Genomic DNA, 14,867 nt, shown 5'->3' on the forward strand with positions numbered 1-14,867 from the left:
TAAATAAATAAATAAATAAATAAATAAAAGATCTTCAAGTTTTAAAAGACTTTAGAAAACCACTTCCTGCATTTCTATTAATGCCACGCATGAAGCAATGATCCAAACACTTTAGTCTGATTCACAAAAGCCGAAAAGCAGTATGGGAAATTACTTACATACCGGCATTGATGTGCTGTTACAGAAGTTCATAGGTTCACAGATTAGTACTAGGATAACTGCCCTTATGGGCCATTTTAAGCCTAGCTAATTGCCCCATGCAAGAATCAAATTTTGCATCTTGTGTCTGCAAGGTAAATGCGTTAACCATTATGCCAACCTCCCACAAAGGTATGACTGTTCAGCATTCAAACCCAGGACCTACTACACTCTAGGCAATGACTTAACCTAAAGTGAACATCAGTGCTGCACTACCAGCCAATCAGCATTTCAAAGAAATCACATGATTCATAAGATAGGATCTATTCTTGCCAACCCCAGACTTTTGGGGGTTGAGTCTGATAACACTTTTGATATCATAGTTAATTAGGTCAGTTATAATACATTCTATGGCTTTGCATATAAGACTTACTGGACTGATAAGTTTGCAATTCCCGGGGTCTGTGGTGGGCCACCCTTGCAGAGTGGCATTGCAACAGCTGCAACTCCACTCCCATGGGACAGTGACAATTTCTAGGCTCAGGTTGAAGAGGCTGCTGATCTCCCAGTGATTACTTAGTGCAGTTAAGTAACCGGGTATGTTGTCCCGCTCCATGGATGACATATTCTTCATTTTGGAGAAGACCTTCAGCACATGCTCTTTCATTATGGTTGGAGGTGTCATTCCTTCTGTGATAAGTGGGCTTGGAACAGATATCACTGATGTGAAGTTGGGACTACATTTATTTGCCAGTATGTTGGCAATGTCCACTGGATCAGAGCAGTTAATACCATTGTGAATAGACTCAGAATAATGTTGGGTGTTATTTCTTATTTTCTTACAGAACTAAAGAAGGATTTGTAGTCACCTGTGGCTTCTTTGGCTAGTCTGAGTTCTTGGGATACCTTTGTTCTTCTTTTGTCCTTTTTCAGTTTGTTATCTATCCGTTTGATGCACTGCTTAGTTTGTTCTGTTATATGACTTTAGGGGTTTCTTTCTTCTACTATTTAGTTTATTAATGCTTGAAGATTGATGTGCTGGATTGCTTTTAGACATCCCTATTTGCTTGGATCCAGCTGGAACTTCTGATTTCATTTATTTGTCCAGGTCTAAGTAGAACTTTTCTGCATAACTCTTTACATAATTCACATTGTGGGTAATGCCATTATACTCAGATTTAGAGACCTCATCAAAGAATTGTAGCAGACTTATACATTTGACGTCCTTGAGTTCTGTAATACTTGTTTCTGACAATTTGAGATTTTGATGGAAAAGGTAACTAGTTTGAGTTCTGACTTGACCAGTGAAGGTGATACACGGGGGATAGTACATGCATATAGGTTAAGTTTGTTAAAACCAGGTAAAGTATATTCTGCTCTTTAGTAGGTGCTTTAATAGTATGGTCCAGGAAGTGTTTTTTTTAAACAGATATTTTTGTGCTTATCCTATGCTGGTGATATAGATACCCCAGGTAATAACTGGGTAGTTAAAATTACCTAGGTAACAGAATTCCTACATCTGAGGAGTTCATTCAGAATATTTAGGAATATTATGTTATTTTCTGTAGACATGGAAGTTATTCAGTAGCATGTTATGAACTGTTAGCTTATCTTACTTAGAGTAATTTGACTCTATAAGCTCCACTGGTCTCTAGGTATTTGTCTCAAGGTGTTGTGGTCTCTTATAAACATGGATAAACATGGTTTCCATCAGGTCTAAATATGAGTGATAAGCACAAATCCCAGGTATTGAGCGAGTGCTCTCTGAACAAGTAAATCAGGTTTATGTAATGATACTTACATGGATGTGCTAGAAATAATGATAACCTCAAGGCCTGGCAGCTTTTTTGGAAGTTTGGTTGGGGGGGTTCATCAGTTAGACCTTGTGTAAAAAAGGCACAGTGGGGAAGAGGAGCTGCAAAAGCTTTTGCCAGTATGTGGAAGCCCTAGAATGAAAGGTGGAAACCATCCTTGGCAAAGCAAGAATGGCTGTCAGTCATCATTTCCCATACTGATGTATACTGGATCCCCTTAGAATGACACCAGGTCTTTAGCTGGTTGTTAAAGGCAATGATCTTTTCTTTATACCTTGCCATCGTTTTTGGAAATGGATCAATTCCACTCAAAATTATGGTCTTTCCTAAATTTGGCACATGCATGGAGAGTTCTGTCATGTCTCTCTCTATATTCCTCAGGGTTCTGCTCACATGTCATTTACCCCAACATGGGCCATCCCATGCCATACACATATTTGCCTGGTTTAAGGGTCCTAATGGCCCTTGTAAAATTGACTATCTTGGCTCCAGAGGTGCAGCTCACTGTCCCTGTTTTTGTCCAAATTTGTGAGTGCAGGATCTATGTGCCAACTATGGAGTCACCAGTCACTAGTACATTTCTATTTGTGTTTGAAGATTGCTTTGGTGTAACTGATCTGTGTTGTTTTGTGATGACTCTCAGCTGTGATATCACCGATTTGTATTGCAGTGTTTAGTTTATCCTGGGCATTGATTCAGGCAAGGATCCTTTAGTGTCTCAGCATATGATAATTTAGTGTGTGTTTGTGTGGACTATGGTGTAAGTGAGTGATGTTCTCAGGATAGGTTTGATTATGAGAGTGTGGCCTCAAATTTGGCTAGGTAGTTACATCTCTCACAGACAGTGAGTTAAGTAAAGGGTTATTGTCTAAGTGTACCAACTGCAATGAGACTGGCAACAGATGCTGGACTAGTTTGCAGACCTTCCATATTGACCAAGAGTGCAAGGTGGTCAGAAAAGATTAAGAAAATATAATAGTGCTTCATTTCCTGGGTTAAAGAACTTGTTCAAGGTAAGCAGTCAACATAGATTAATCGAAGTGTGAGTATAAATTATCTGCAGGCAGTCAATATTCTAGTGTAGCCCAGATTTAAACTTGGCTGGTGGGTGAATAAGGGAAGATAATAGCTTTCCAGCTCCTAGTTCTAGATAAGGCATTGATTCAGGGTAAAATAATAAATGTAGATAAAAGAAGAAAATTGGTGTCAGGCACCAAAACCAGATAGGCTGTAAATAATTTAGTGTAGACTAGCTATCAGATTGACTTTAGACATGTGATGACGTAGAGCTGCTTAACTCTGCAATTTGAAAAGCTTTAACTGGAAGGTAGAATTAACCAAGGATCCTAAGAGAATCTGAAAATAAAAGTGCTTGTGTTTGTTGACTACAGCATTGCATAGTGGTGCACGTAAGGTCAACTCCCAGTGTTAAGCTGAGGAAAAAAGTGAAAGAACCAATAAGAAAGCAGTTAGTACCCCAGCCAGTAATGTCCACCCCTCAGAAAGAGCAGCAAATTACTCCCTGCCAGTGAGTTATCACTGCTGTGCACAGCAGATTTACACCCGGACTACAAAACCAAATGAAACTGTAGTTTAATGTTGGAGTAAATGTAAATATGGGAAAAAGAGTGGAAAGTCACAGGGGAAACACTTTGGTTAGCAGGATTGAGATGCTATCTATCAAATTAACAAAGGAGAACATTCAATGTAACAAAACAGAGGACCTATTAATAAAAATAAAAAGCCAGGTGATATTAAAATGCAAAATATGTTATTTTACCTAAACTGAAACTGAAAATGGTCTGCTGCATTCACTTCCTAAAATACATACAAGACCTTCTAGCTGCTTCATAAAAATTACATACATTGGGAGGGGGACCCTGTAACTGCATCATATTCTAAACAGTTCAAAATAAATTCCTGCTTCATAACAATTCCATACATGGGGAGGGGGACAATGTAACTGCATCATATTCTAAACAGTTCAAAATAAATTCCTGCTTCATAACAATTACATACATGGGGAGGGGGACCTTGTAACTGCATCATATTCTAAACAGTTCGAAATAAATTCCTGCTTCATAACAATTACATACATGGGGAGGGGGACCTTGTAACTGCATCATATTCTAAACAGTTCAAAATAAATTCCTGCTTCATAACAATTACATACATGGGGAGGTGGACCCTGTAACTGCGTCGTATTCTAAACAGTTCAAAATAAGTTCCTGCTTCATAAAAATTATATACATGGGGAGGGGGACCTTGTAACTGCATCATATTCTAAACAGTTCAAAATAAGTTCATGCTTCATAACAATTACATACATGGGGAGGGGGACCTTGTAACTGCATCATATTCTAAACGGTTCAAAATAAGTTCCTGCTTCATAACAATTCCATACATGGGGAGGGGGACCTTGTAACTGCATCATATTCTAAACAGTTCAAAATAAATTCCTGCTTCATAACAATTAAATACATGGTGAGGGGGACCTTGTAACTGCATCATATTCTAAACAGTTCAAAATAAATTCCAGAGTCACTGCGATAAGAAGCTCTCTGTAAACAGTTGGTTCAGAAACAGTAACCAGGACCTAGTACTCCTTGTACCAATAATCACAAAATAGAGACTGGCTGAAGGGGATCAGTCACTCAGTAACCTTCTAACTGTAACAGAGACTACAAGCCAAGCAGGCAGGGGACCAGAGCTTTATTCAACTAAATACAAAATGTAAAGCTTATAAAATCTTAAATAAAAAGTCACAGAAAAGCATGAAGAGCTGAAAGATTCATGTAGAGTCACCTCTCATTTAATGTCTCCAAAGGATTGCGAGTAGCTGTGACACAGTATGGAAATATGTAAGGACAGGTCATAAATGATTATCTTTGTTTTACCCATTAATTAAAAATATCAAGTTTGTGTAAGTGTAACGTAACTAGAGACTCTCATGTCATACCTTCAGAAATATGGAGATCTTTCACAAATAATACATTTCAAAAAGTAAACATACCTTTATCTGTGGGAGTGTAGAGAGGCTTATCAGACTGCACGAAGATGAATCCAGAATCAAATGATATCAAAATAACTTTCTCTAAGTTGAATGCAGTACATTTTGCTACTAAAGACACAAACTGCCTCTGTTTTGGGTTTTGATCAATGTGACTTGCAGGAAGCTATAGAGAAGGACACAAGTGTCAGTTCACAATAAGACTGTGTCATTAAATAGTGCATGAAGAAATCATTATAGGTGCGAGTTCACAATAAGACTGTGTCATTAAATAGTTCACAAAGAAATGTGTGAGTTCACAATAACACTGCCATTAAATAGTGCATGAAGAAATCATTATAAGTGTCAGTTCACAATAACACTGTCATCAAATAGTGCATGAAGAAATCATTATAAGTGTGAGTACACAATAAGACTGTGTCATTAAATAGTGCACAAATAAATCATTATAAGTGTGAGTTCACAACAAAATTGTGTCATTAAATAGTTCACGAAGAAATCATTATAAGTGTGAGTTCACAATAAGACTGTGTCATTAAATAGTGCATGAAGAAATCATTATAAGTGTGAGTTCACAACAAGACTGTGTCATTAAATAGTGTATGAAGAAATCATTATGTGTGAGTTCACAATAAGACTGTCATTAAATAGTGCACAAAGAAACCATTATGTGTGAGTTCACAATAAGACTGTTATTAAATAGTGCACAAAGAAATCATTATAAGTGTGAGTTCACAATAAGACTGTCATTAAATAGTGCCCAAAGAAATCATTATAAGTGTGAGCTCACAATAAAACTGTATCATTAAATAGTTCACGAAGAAATCATGATAAGTGTGAGTTCACAATATGACTGTCATTAAATAGTGCACAAAGAAATCATTATGTGTGAATTCACAATAAGACTGTCATTAAATAGTGCGCAAAGAAATCATTATAAGTGTGAGTTCACAATAAGACTGTATCATTAAATAGTTCACGAAGAAATCATTATAAGTGTGAGTCCACAATAAGACTGTCATTAAATAGTTCACGAAGAAATCATGATAAGTGTGAGTTCACAACAAGACTGTGTCATTAAATAGTGCATGAAGAAATCATTATATTACTATGTTTTGGGTCTTTCCATTGTTATGGATGGTCTCTACTACCCAGTAATCTGTGTGATGTCCATACAGAAAAGCAACTTCAAAACATACATAGTTGTATTACATGCAATACTCAACACTAATGTGAAACAGTAATAGCATCCTATAGCAATCCATTACACCTTGTGTAGCACAGCCTGCACTAATTTATTTTATTTTATTTATTTTATCTTTTATTTTTTATTTTTACATTTGTTTACCTGGAGTGTTGGACTGGGCAAATAACATTTCTTCAGTGGCGGCCCAGGGAGAAAAGCTCCAGTACAATAAAAATATGAAAGCGATAAATATTGACTAACATTAAGTACTAATAATGAGATGTGTAGAGCAGTAGGGCAAACATATACGTTTCATAGGAGACGACAACTGTACAACGATGTCCAATACACATTCCAATGGCAATTTATAATTACAAATGTGTACAGTATAGAAGGCAGTATGAGCTATGTAGAGCAGTAGGGCAAACATATACATTTCATAGGAGACGACAACTGTACAACGATGTCCAATACACATTCCAATGGCAATTTATAATTACAAATATGTACAGTATACAAGGCAGTATAGTTAATACCACATAGCAGACAGTTGTAACAATTACTGTAAAACAATATTCAACTACAAGACAGTATTGTGTAGATAGATAGTAATGTAGTTTAAAGGTTTCACTTCATAATCTTGAAATGCTAAAATCTCGAATTTCAGCATTTCAAAACAATGAAGCCGAACCATTCACAATCCCAAAACCCAAAATCACGAACATACATACACCATACACCACATAACACACACACTATTCCACCCACTGTACACAAACCACACCACACTACACTACATCTAAGCAGGGGGTAAGCCCCCTGCACCCCCATACCCCCCCTAATTATATACAGCAACTCCGAGATCGCACATAATGAAAAAAAAAAATCACATCACGCCATTCTAGACTTGCTCGCACACAAATACACATCACACATACACTAACACCAACAAATCCAACACTCACACTCATACTTGCACCTCCCTACCCTTACCCACAGATACAACGTACAAAAACACACACAAACACTCACTCACCTTCAATTGCAGACACCATACCTGCCAAACACTTCACGCAACATACCGGAAATGCATAAGCGTGTATTCGAGATACTAAAATTCGCTCTTATGCACTTTCGGCATTCTGCATTTTCAACTTCATGGTCTCGAAATGCTGAAATTTGAGATTTCAGCATTTTGAGATTATGAAGTGAAACCAGTTTAAAACATAACCTACATGCACTAATTTAGTTTAAAGCATCTTGTTTTAAGACAGTGGACCAGTTTGCTGATGCAATGTCTTCTGGCTCTCTGTTATGTAGTGCCACACAAGGACTATACATTTAAACAGAAATGTGCTAAACTAAACAGAGCAAGATAATATGTAAGTCGTGGAAAATAAAATTAGCAGGAATAGGATCTAGAACTGTATTAGTACAGAAGGAAGAAAAGAGCCATGAGAAAGAAACAATCTGGTCAGACTGACAGAGGCTGGCATTAAAAACAGCAAATACTCCCAGGCAAAGAGAGACTGAAAGTGCAACAACAAATTACTCAAAAGTACAGCTGTATGAAATCGTTCCTGCTTTGAACTGGAAACAAAGTTATGTAAAGAAGTGAGAATGGACTGTCCAGTAGCAATAACAATATTATTTGTTTAAGCATCAGAAAGTGACAAATCAACAAAACATTACCATAAAATCAATGCTTTAGGAACACAGTTTATCCATTCCAATGAAATACATCAACCATCTCACACTATAGTTGGAACTTTCTATATGTGTAATTGTCTTAATGTGTGACACACTTCCCTCATAACATAACCTTGTAGAGACAACTGTACTGGTGGTTGCCATTTTACTTTCAGACTGCCAAAGCTGTCTGCAAAGACTTTGCTGCTGACAGTTCTGCCTGCAGTATAAACACAGTAACGGTGCGTGTCCATCATGCCTGAAGTATAAACATAGTAACGGTGCATGCCCATTCTGCCTGCAGCATAAACATAGTAATGGTGCGTGCCCATCCTGCCTGCAGAATAAACATATTAATGGTGCATGCCCATCATGCCTGAAGTATAAACATAGTAAAGGTGCACTCCCATCCTGCCTGCAGCATAAACATAGTAACAGTGTGCACACATCCTGGCTGCAGCATAAACTTAGTAATGGTACATGCCCATCCAGCCTGCAGCATAAACTTAGTAACTATGAATGCCCATCCTGCCTGCAGCATAAACTAAGTAATGGTGCATGCCCATCCTGCCTGCAGCATAAACTTAGTAATGATGCCCGCCCATCCTGCCTGCAGCATAAGCATTGCAATGGTGAATACCCATCCTGCCTGCAACATAAACATCATAACAGTGCACACCCATCTTGCCTGCAGCATAAACTTAGTAACGGTGTATGCCAATCCTGCCTGTAACACAAACATTGTAACAGTGCACATCCATTCTGCCTGCAGCAAAAACATATTAACAGTGTGTGCCCATCCCGCTTGTAGCATAAACATTGTAATGGTGCATGCCATCTTGCCTGCAGCATACACAGAGTAATGATGCATGCCCATCTTGCCTGTAGCACAAACATAGTAATGGTGCACGCCCATCCTGCCTGCAGCAGAAACATCATAACGGTGTGTGCCCATCCTGCCTGCAGCATAAACATAGTAACGGTGTGTGCCCATCCTGCCTGCAACATAAGCATCATAATAGTGTGCTCCCATCCTGCCAACAGCATTAACAAAGTAATGGTGCATGTCCATCCTGCTTGCAGCATAAACATCATAAAGGTGAGCTCCCATCCTGCTTGCAGCAACAGCATAGTAACGGTGCATGCTCATCCTGCCTGCAGCATAAAACATCATAATAATGTGTGCCCATCCTGCCTGCAACATAAGCATCATAACGGTGTGCTCCCATCCTGCCTACAGCATAAACATAGTAATGGTGCATGTCCATCTTGCTTGCAGCATAAACATCATAATGATGTGTGCCCATCCTGCCTACAGCATAAACATAGTAATGGTGCATGTCCATTCTGCTTGCAGCATAAACATCATAAAGGTGCAACATAAGCATCATAACGGTGTGCTCCCATCCTGCCTACAGCATAAACATAGTAATGGTGCATGTCCATTCTGCTTGCAGCATAAACATCATAAAGGTGCGGTCCCATTATGCCTGCAGCAACAGCATACTAATGGTGCATGCCTATCCTGCCTGCAACATAAGCATCATAACGGTGTGCTCCCATCCTGCCTACAGCATAAACATAGTAATGGTGCATGTCCACCTTGCTTGCAGCATAAACATCATAATGATGTGTGCCCATCCTGCCTACAGCATAAACATAGTAATGGTGCATGTCCATCCTGCTTGCAGCATAAACATCATAAAGGTGCACTCCCATCTTGCCTGCAGCAACAACATAGTAAAGGTGTGTGCCCATCCTACCTACAGCATAAACATAGTAACAGTGCATGTCCATCCTGCTTGCAGCATAAACATCATAAAGGTGCGCTGCCATCTTGCCTGCAGTAGCAACATAGTAATGGTGCATGTCCATCCTGCCTGCAACATAAATATCATAACAGTGCACACTCATTCTGCCTGCAGCATGAACTTATTAATGTTCTGCCTGTCCTCACAGCTTGTCTCCATAACAGGTGGTGATGCTTTCTGTGCTGCTGTTATCTCTCCCATAGCTTTGTTTTTCACATGTAGCCTTCAGAAGAGAATTAACCCTCCTATCATTAAATTTTAAAGAAAGTCAATATCTTCCCTATAGACTACCAAGTCTACAGATTCCATTTTTAGGGTTTTTGCCTGCAGAGCTTCTGTTTCATGAGTCTGTATAAACCATGATCCTGTAAATGCTAAATGTTGTAGCAAAATAGATGTACAAGAGGGCATACTGTCATTTAGCACTGTGGTTCTAGCCTTCTAACTTTTGATAATGCAGACTTCAGCATTTGCATGATCTTCCTGCATAATGAGTGCTAACTGCAGTTTGTAGGAAGTCTAACAGAGTGTTTGGACATTTTCCTGTGTGTGTGCACTAATTTCCATATTTTTTCTGAGCTTCATCTTTTATCATTGCTACATGATTTTAAAATATTTCCACACATTATCCACTCACCTGTTAAATATCATTACTCTGTCTCACCTGTTAAATATCATTACTCTGTCTCACCTGTTAAATATCATTACTCTGTCTCACCTGTTAAATATCATTACTCTGCCTCACCTGTTAAATATCATTACTCTGTCTCACCTGTTAAATATCATTACTCTGTCTCACCTGTTAAATATCATTACTCTGTCTCACCTGTTAAATATCATTACCACCTGTTAAATAGCATTACTCTGTCTCACCTGTTAAATATCATTACTCTGTCTCACCTGTTAAATATCCTTACTCTGTCTCACCTGTTAAATATCATTACTCTGTCTCACCTGTTAAATATCATTACTCTGTCTCACCTGTTAAATATCATTACTCTGTCTCTGTGACTTTCCTACAGTATGTCAACATGAAGACTGTACACACATTAGGACAATAAATCCATGTAAACACACCATCAAAAGGATAAAATGCCCTCATAACATAAAACTATCATTAACATGAATCGCCTATACATAGGTTTCCATTAACAGCAGCAGCACAATGCTGTAGGTTCATAGGAGGTTACTAGGCTAGTGGCCCTAGATCCTTTACAAGCCTAACCATGTTAATCCCAAGTATCCCCATGCACAGAGATTGTTTAATGAAATCTTGGAAAGTGAGAGGATGCCTGAGGAATGGAGGAAAAAGTGTTTTGGTGCAGATTTTTAAGAATAAGGGTGATGTGCAGAGCTGTAGTAACTGCAGAAGGATAACATTGATCAGTCACAGCATGAAGTTATGGGAAAGGGTACTGGAAGCTATATTAAGAAGGGAGGTGATGATTAGTGATCAGCAGTATGGTTTCATGCCAGGAAAGAGCACAAGAGATGTGATGTTTGCTCTGAGGGTGTTGATGGACAAGTACAGAGAAGGTCAGAAGGAGTTGCATTGTGTCTTTGTGGATTTAGAGAAAGCATATGACAGGGTGCCTAGAGAGGAGTTGTGGTATTGTATGAGGAAGTTGGGAGTGTCAGAGAAGTATGTAAGAGTGGTACAGGATATGTACGAGAGTAGTGTGACAGTGGTGAGGTCTGCAGTGGGAGTGACAGATGCATTTAAGGTGGAGGTGGGTATTACATCAAGGATCAGCTCTGAGCCCTTTCTTATTTGCAATGGTGATGGACATGTTGACAGATGAGGTCAGACAGGAGTCCCCATGGACTATGATGTTTGCAGATGATATTTTGATCTGTAGTGAGAGTAGGGAACATGTGGAGGAGACCCTGGAAAGGTGGAGATATGTTCTAGAGAGAAGAGAAATGAAGGTCAGCAGGACTAAGACAGAATATATGTGTGTGAATGAGAGGGAGGATAGAGGAATGGTGAGGATGCAGGGAGCAGAGGTGGTGAAGGTGGATGAGTTTAAGTACTTGGGATCAACAGTTCAGAGTAATGGTGAGTATGGAAGAGAGGTGAAGAAGAGAGTACAGGCAGGATGGAGTGGGTGGAGAAGAGTATCAGGAGTGCTTTGTGGCAGACAAGTACCAGTAAGAATGAAAGGGAAGGTCTACAAGAGGGTAGTGAGACCAGCTATGTTATATGGGTTGGAGACAGTGACATTGACAAAAAGGCAGGAGTCAGAGCTTGACATGGCAGAGTTGAAGATGTTAAGATTTGCACTGGGTGTGACGAGGATGGACAGAATTAGGAATAAGTATATTAGAGGGTCAGCCCAGGTTGGAAGGTTTGGAGACAAAGCCAGAGAGGCAAGATTACATTGCTTTGGACATGTGCTGAGGACGGATGCAGAGTATATTGGGAAAAAGATGCTAAGGATGAAGCTGCCAGGTAACAGGAAAAGAGGAAGGCCTAAGATAAGGTTTATGGATGTGGTGAGAGAGGACATGCAGGTGGTTGGTGTGACAGAGCAAGATGCAGATGACAGGAAGAAATGGAAACAGTTGATCTGCTGTGGTGACCTCTAATGGGAGCAGCCGAAAGAAGAAGAAGATCCCCATACACAGAGTAATGATGCACGCCCATCCTGCCTGCAGCAGAAACATCATAATGGTACATGTCCATCCTTCTTGCAGCATAAACATCATAAAGGTATAGTATATGATTTTGGGTAGTTCACAGAATGAATTTATGAACAGTGAGGGTCTGGGATCAACACATCTCTGTCTGGGAGAGTTTCTCAGTGATGCCAGAGGGGGAAGTATGTTGAAAGCCTTGGCAAGGTCAAGATAGGCTGTGTGCAATGTCTTCATCCATGGCTTTGTTGATATTCTCGGAGATGTCTACCAGGTTTAATAAGTATAATCTATCCCTAAGGAAGCCAAACTGGGTTAGCTTCAGCTTTTGGAAGTTATCTATGTTCTTGTTGATAAGGTCCATGATAATTATTTCCATGGCCTTGCAGATGAGCTGGTTAAATTTATGGCTCTGTAGTTCCCAGGGTTAACTGATGGCCCCCTTTGTGCAGGAGGATTACTGTTGCTGTTCTTCATTCTGTAGAAACATAGCCAATTCTCAAGCTATGACTAAAGAGAATGCCAAGTGGATCTACTAGGTTTTGTTTTAGATTGTTTAGAAAACAACTTGGGATATTATCTGGTCCCACTAAGGTCATGTTTTGGCCTTGTTAAGCACAGAGATGACTTTTTCTCTAGATGGTATGTAAAGGGCTGGTGTAAGGTGTGCTTTGGGATATGGTAGGTGGGGATAGGGAGGTAAAGTTTGCAGTGAAACTGCCAGCTAGCAGGTTGGCGATATCTTCCAGTGTAGTATGGGTGATCCCATCCACAACCAGTTCAGCATATAAGTGGGCATTCCCTTTTAGACTTTGGATATAGTTAAAGGATGCCTTATGATTATCCTTGGCTAGGGATGTGATTTTAGTTTCGTAATTTGCTATAGCAGACTTTACAAGATTTCTGATTTTCCTGTTTAGGCTTAGGAGGAAATTCTTCTTCTGCAGAGTGATATCCCTCTTGCTTTGGACAACAGTTTCTTCCTCTTGTTATATAATCTGTTAATACTTGAAGTCTATCATGGTGGCTTGTTTTTATGGGAAGACCTGGTTTTCATCTGGTCACTTCTGCATAGTGATCATTGGTGTCCGCAGTTGTGGGTAGTATAAAGCTTTTTATACCATTGCTTAGTTTGCTGTATTTAGTTTTGTGAAGTTTTTTACAATTTTTGTTCCTGTGAAGATGTCAGTTACAACAGTTATTTCAAATGAGACTGATTTGTGGTCTGACGTAACCAGGGAGGGTGCCATGGATGGGGAAGTACAGTGACCTCCCACACACACAGAGCACATAGTGGGGGTGCAAACTATCTGTTCCAGAGCACTTCTGTTAACAATGTCCAGGAACCTCTGGGTTAGCATGTTTTTTGCATGTGTATGCCCCCAGTCTATAAAAGATAGTTGAAATCTCCCATGACTAAGGTGTTGGGCTGTATGGCAAGAGATTCCAGTAAATTGAGATGGGTGGTGTGCTTATCCTTGTTCATGGTGGGGGATTTATAGCTAGCAATGATGTGATATGGTACCTTACCAATAGTTAATTGGACATGGAGTAGTTCAAGAGAGTGTTGCTGTTTGACCAGTCTCGAAGTGTATTTGGTTTTAATGAAGATGGATACACCTCCACCTGCTCATTTTGAGGTCTGAAGATGTGGAAGGCATAGAAGCCTTGCATGGATGGGGTGCTCTCAGCAGCATTGAACCATGTTTCGGGAACTGCACAGATGTCAGCATCTTCCACGGTGAGGAGTGCTTCTAGGGAGTGCAGTTTTGTGTTTAAACTCCTAGTATTAAACAGCATGACACTGAATATGTCTCACTTAGATTTTGTTACATTGGAACATTTTTTTCTTTGGACATTGCCTAAAAAAAGGCACTATGGGGAGGCAAGGACCTTTGCCAGTATCAGAAAGCCATCTCTAGCAAAGCAGCGAGGTCTGTCTACCATATCCTCCCAGGCTAACAAATATTAGATCCCCCTGGACTGACACCAGAAGCTGAACCAATTGTTGAAGTCAATCATTTTTTGTTTATATTGCGACATCATCCTGGGTGAGGGTAGGATACTGCTTAGGGCTAGGGGCATACATGTCTGAGACACATAATCAGAGAGTTCTGTCATGTCTCTCTTTATATACTCCAGAGAAGTATGTCTCAGGTCATTCACTACAACATGGACTATGACAGAGTCATAACAGTACATGTTGCTGAGTGACTTGTGTGATTTGTCGGATCCTGGCACCTGATAGGCAGCTGACCGTGATCTTCTCCTTGTCCAGTCTAGTGAGAAGGACATTTGTGTGTCTCGCTATGGAATTGCCTATGATAAAGACATTTGTTGTGTTTTGCCTTAGGGGTTATTTGTTGAGAAACGGCTGTGTGTTGATATGTGTAGTGGTTTCTTTATGCTTAGTGATGAGTGCAGGTGATGTGCATTTGGGAGGTCTCTGTTCTTTAAGTAGGCTTTTAGTGAGTACCTCCACATATGTGGAGTTATGTCTTGTGACCTTATTTTGTGTGACAGGTGAGGTTTACATAAGAGGTGATGCATGTGTGCTGGCAATCTGTTTGAAATCTAGTTTG

At 39.6% G+C, this 14,867-nt stretch overlaps 1 protein-coding gene across 1 annotated transcript in view; it reads right to left on the reverse strand.

Moving 5' to 3' along the window:
* The window catches only part of LOC122812306 (complement C3-like), a 268,006-nt gene that overhangs the window by 162,183 nt on the left and 90,956 nt on the right, over positions 1–14,867 (reverse strand). The window contains exon 3 of the mRNA XM_044084709.1: positions 4,966–5,128. Within this exon, the coding sequence (XP_043940644.1) occupies positions 4,966–5,128 (163 nt within the window). The remainder of the gene's footprint in view (positions 1–4,965; positions 5,129–14,867) is intronic.

The sequence above is a fragment of the Protopterus annectens genome, chromosome 9.part0 (assembly GCF_019279795.1).
Source record: "Protopterus annectens isolate FY-2018-M chromosome 9.part0, PAN1.0, whole genome shotgun sequence".
Lineage (NCBI taxonomy): Eukaryota > Metazoa > Chordata > Ceratodontiformes > Protopteridae > Protopterus > Protopterus annectens.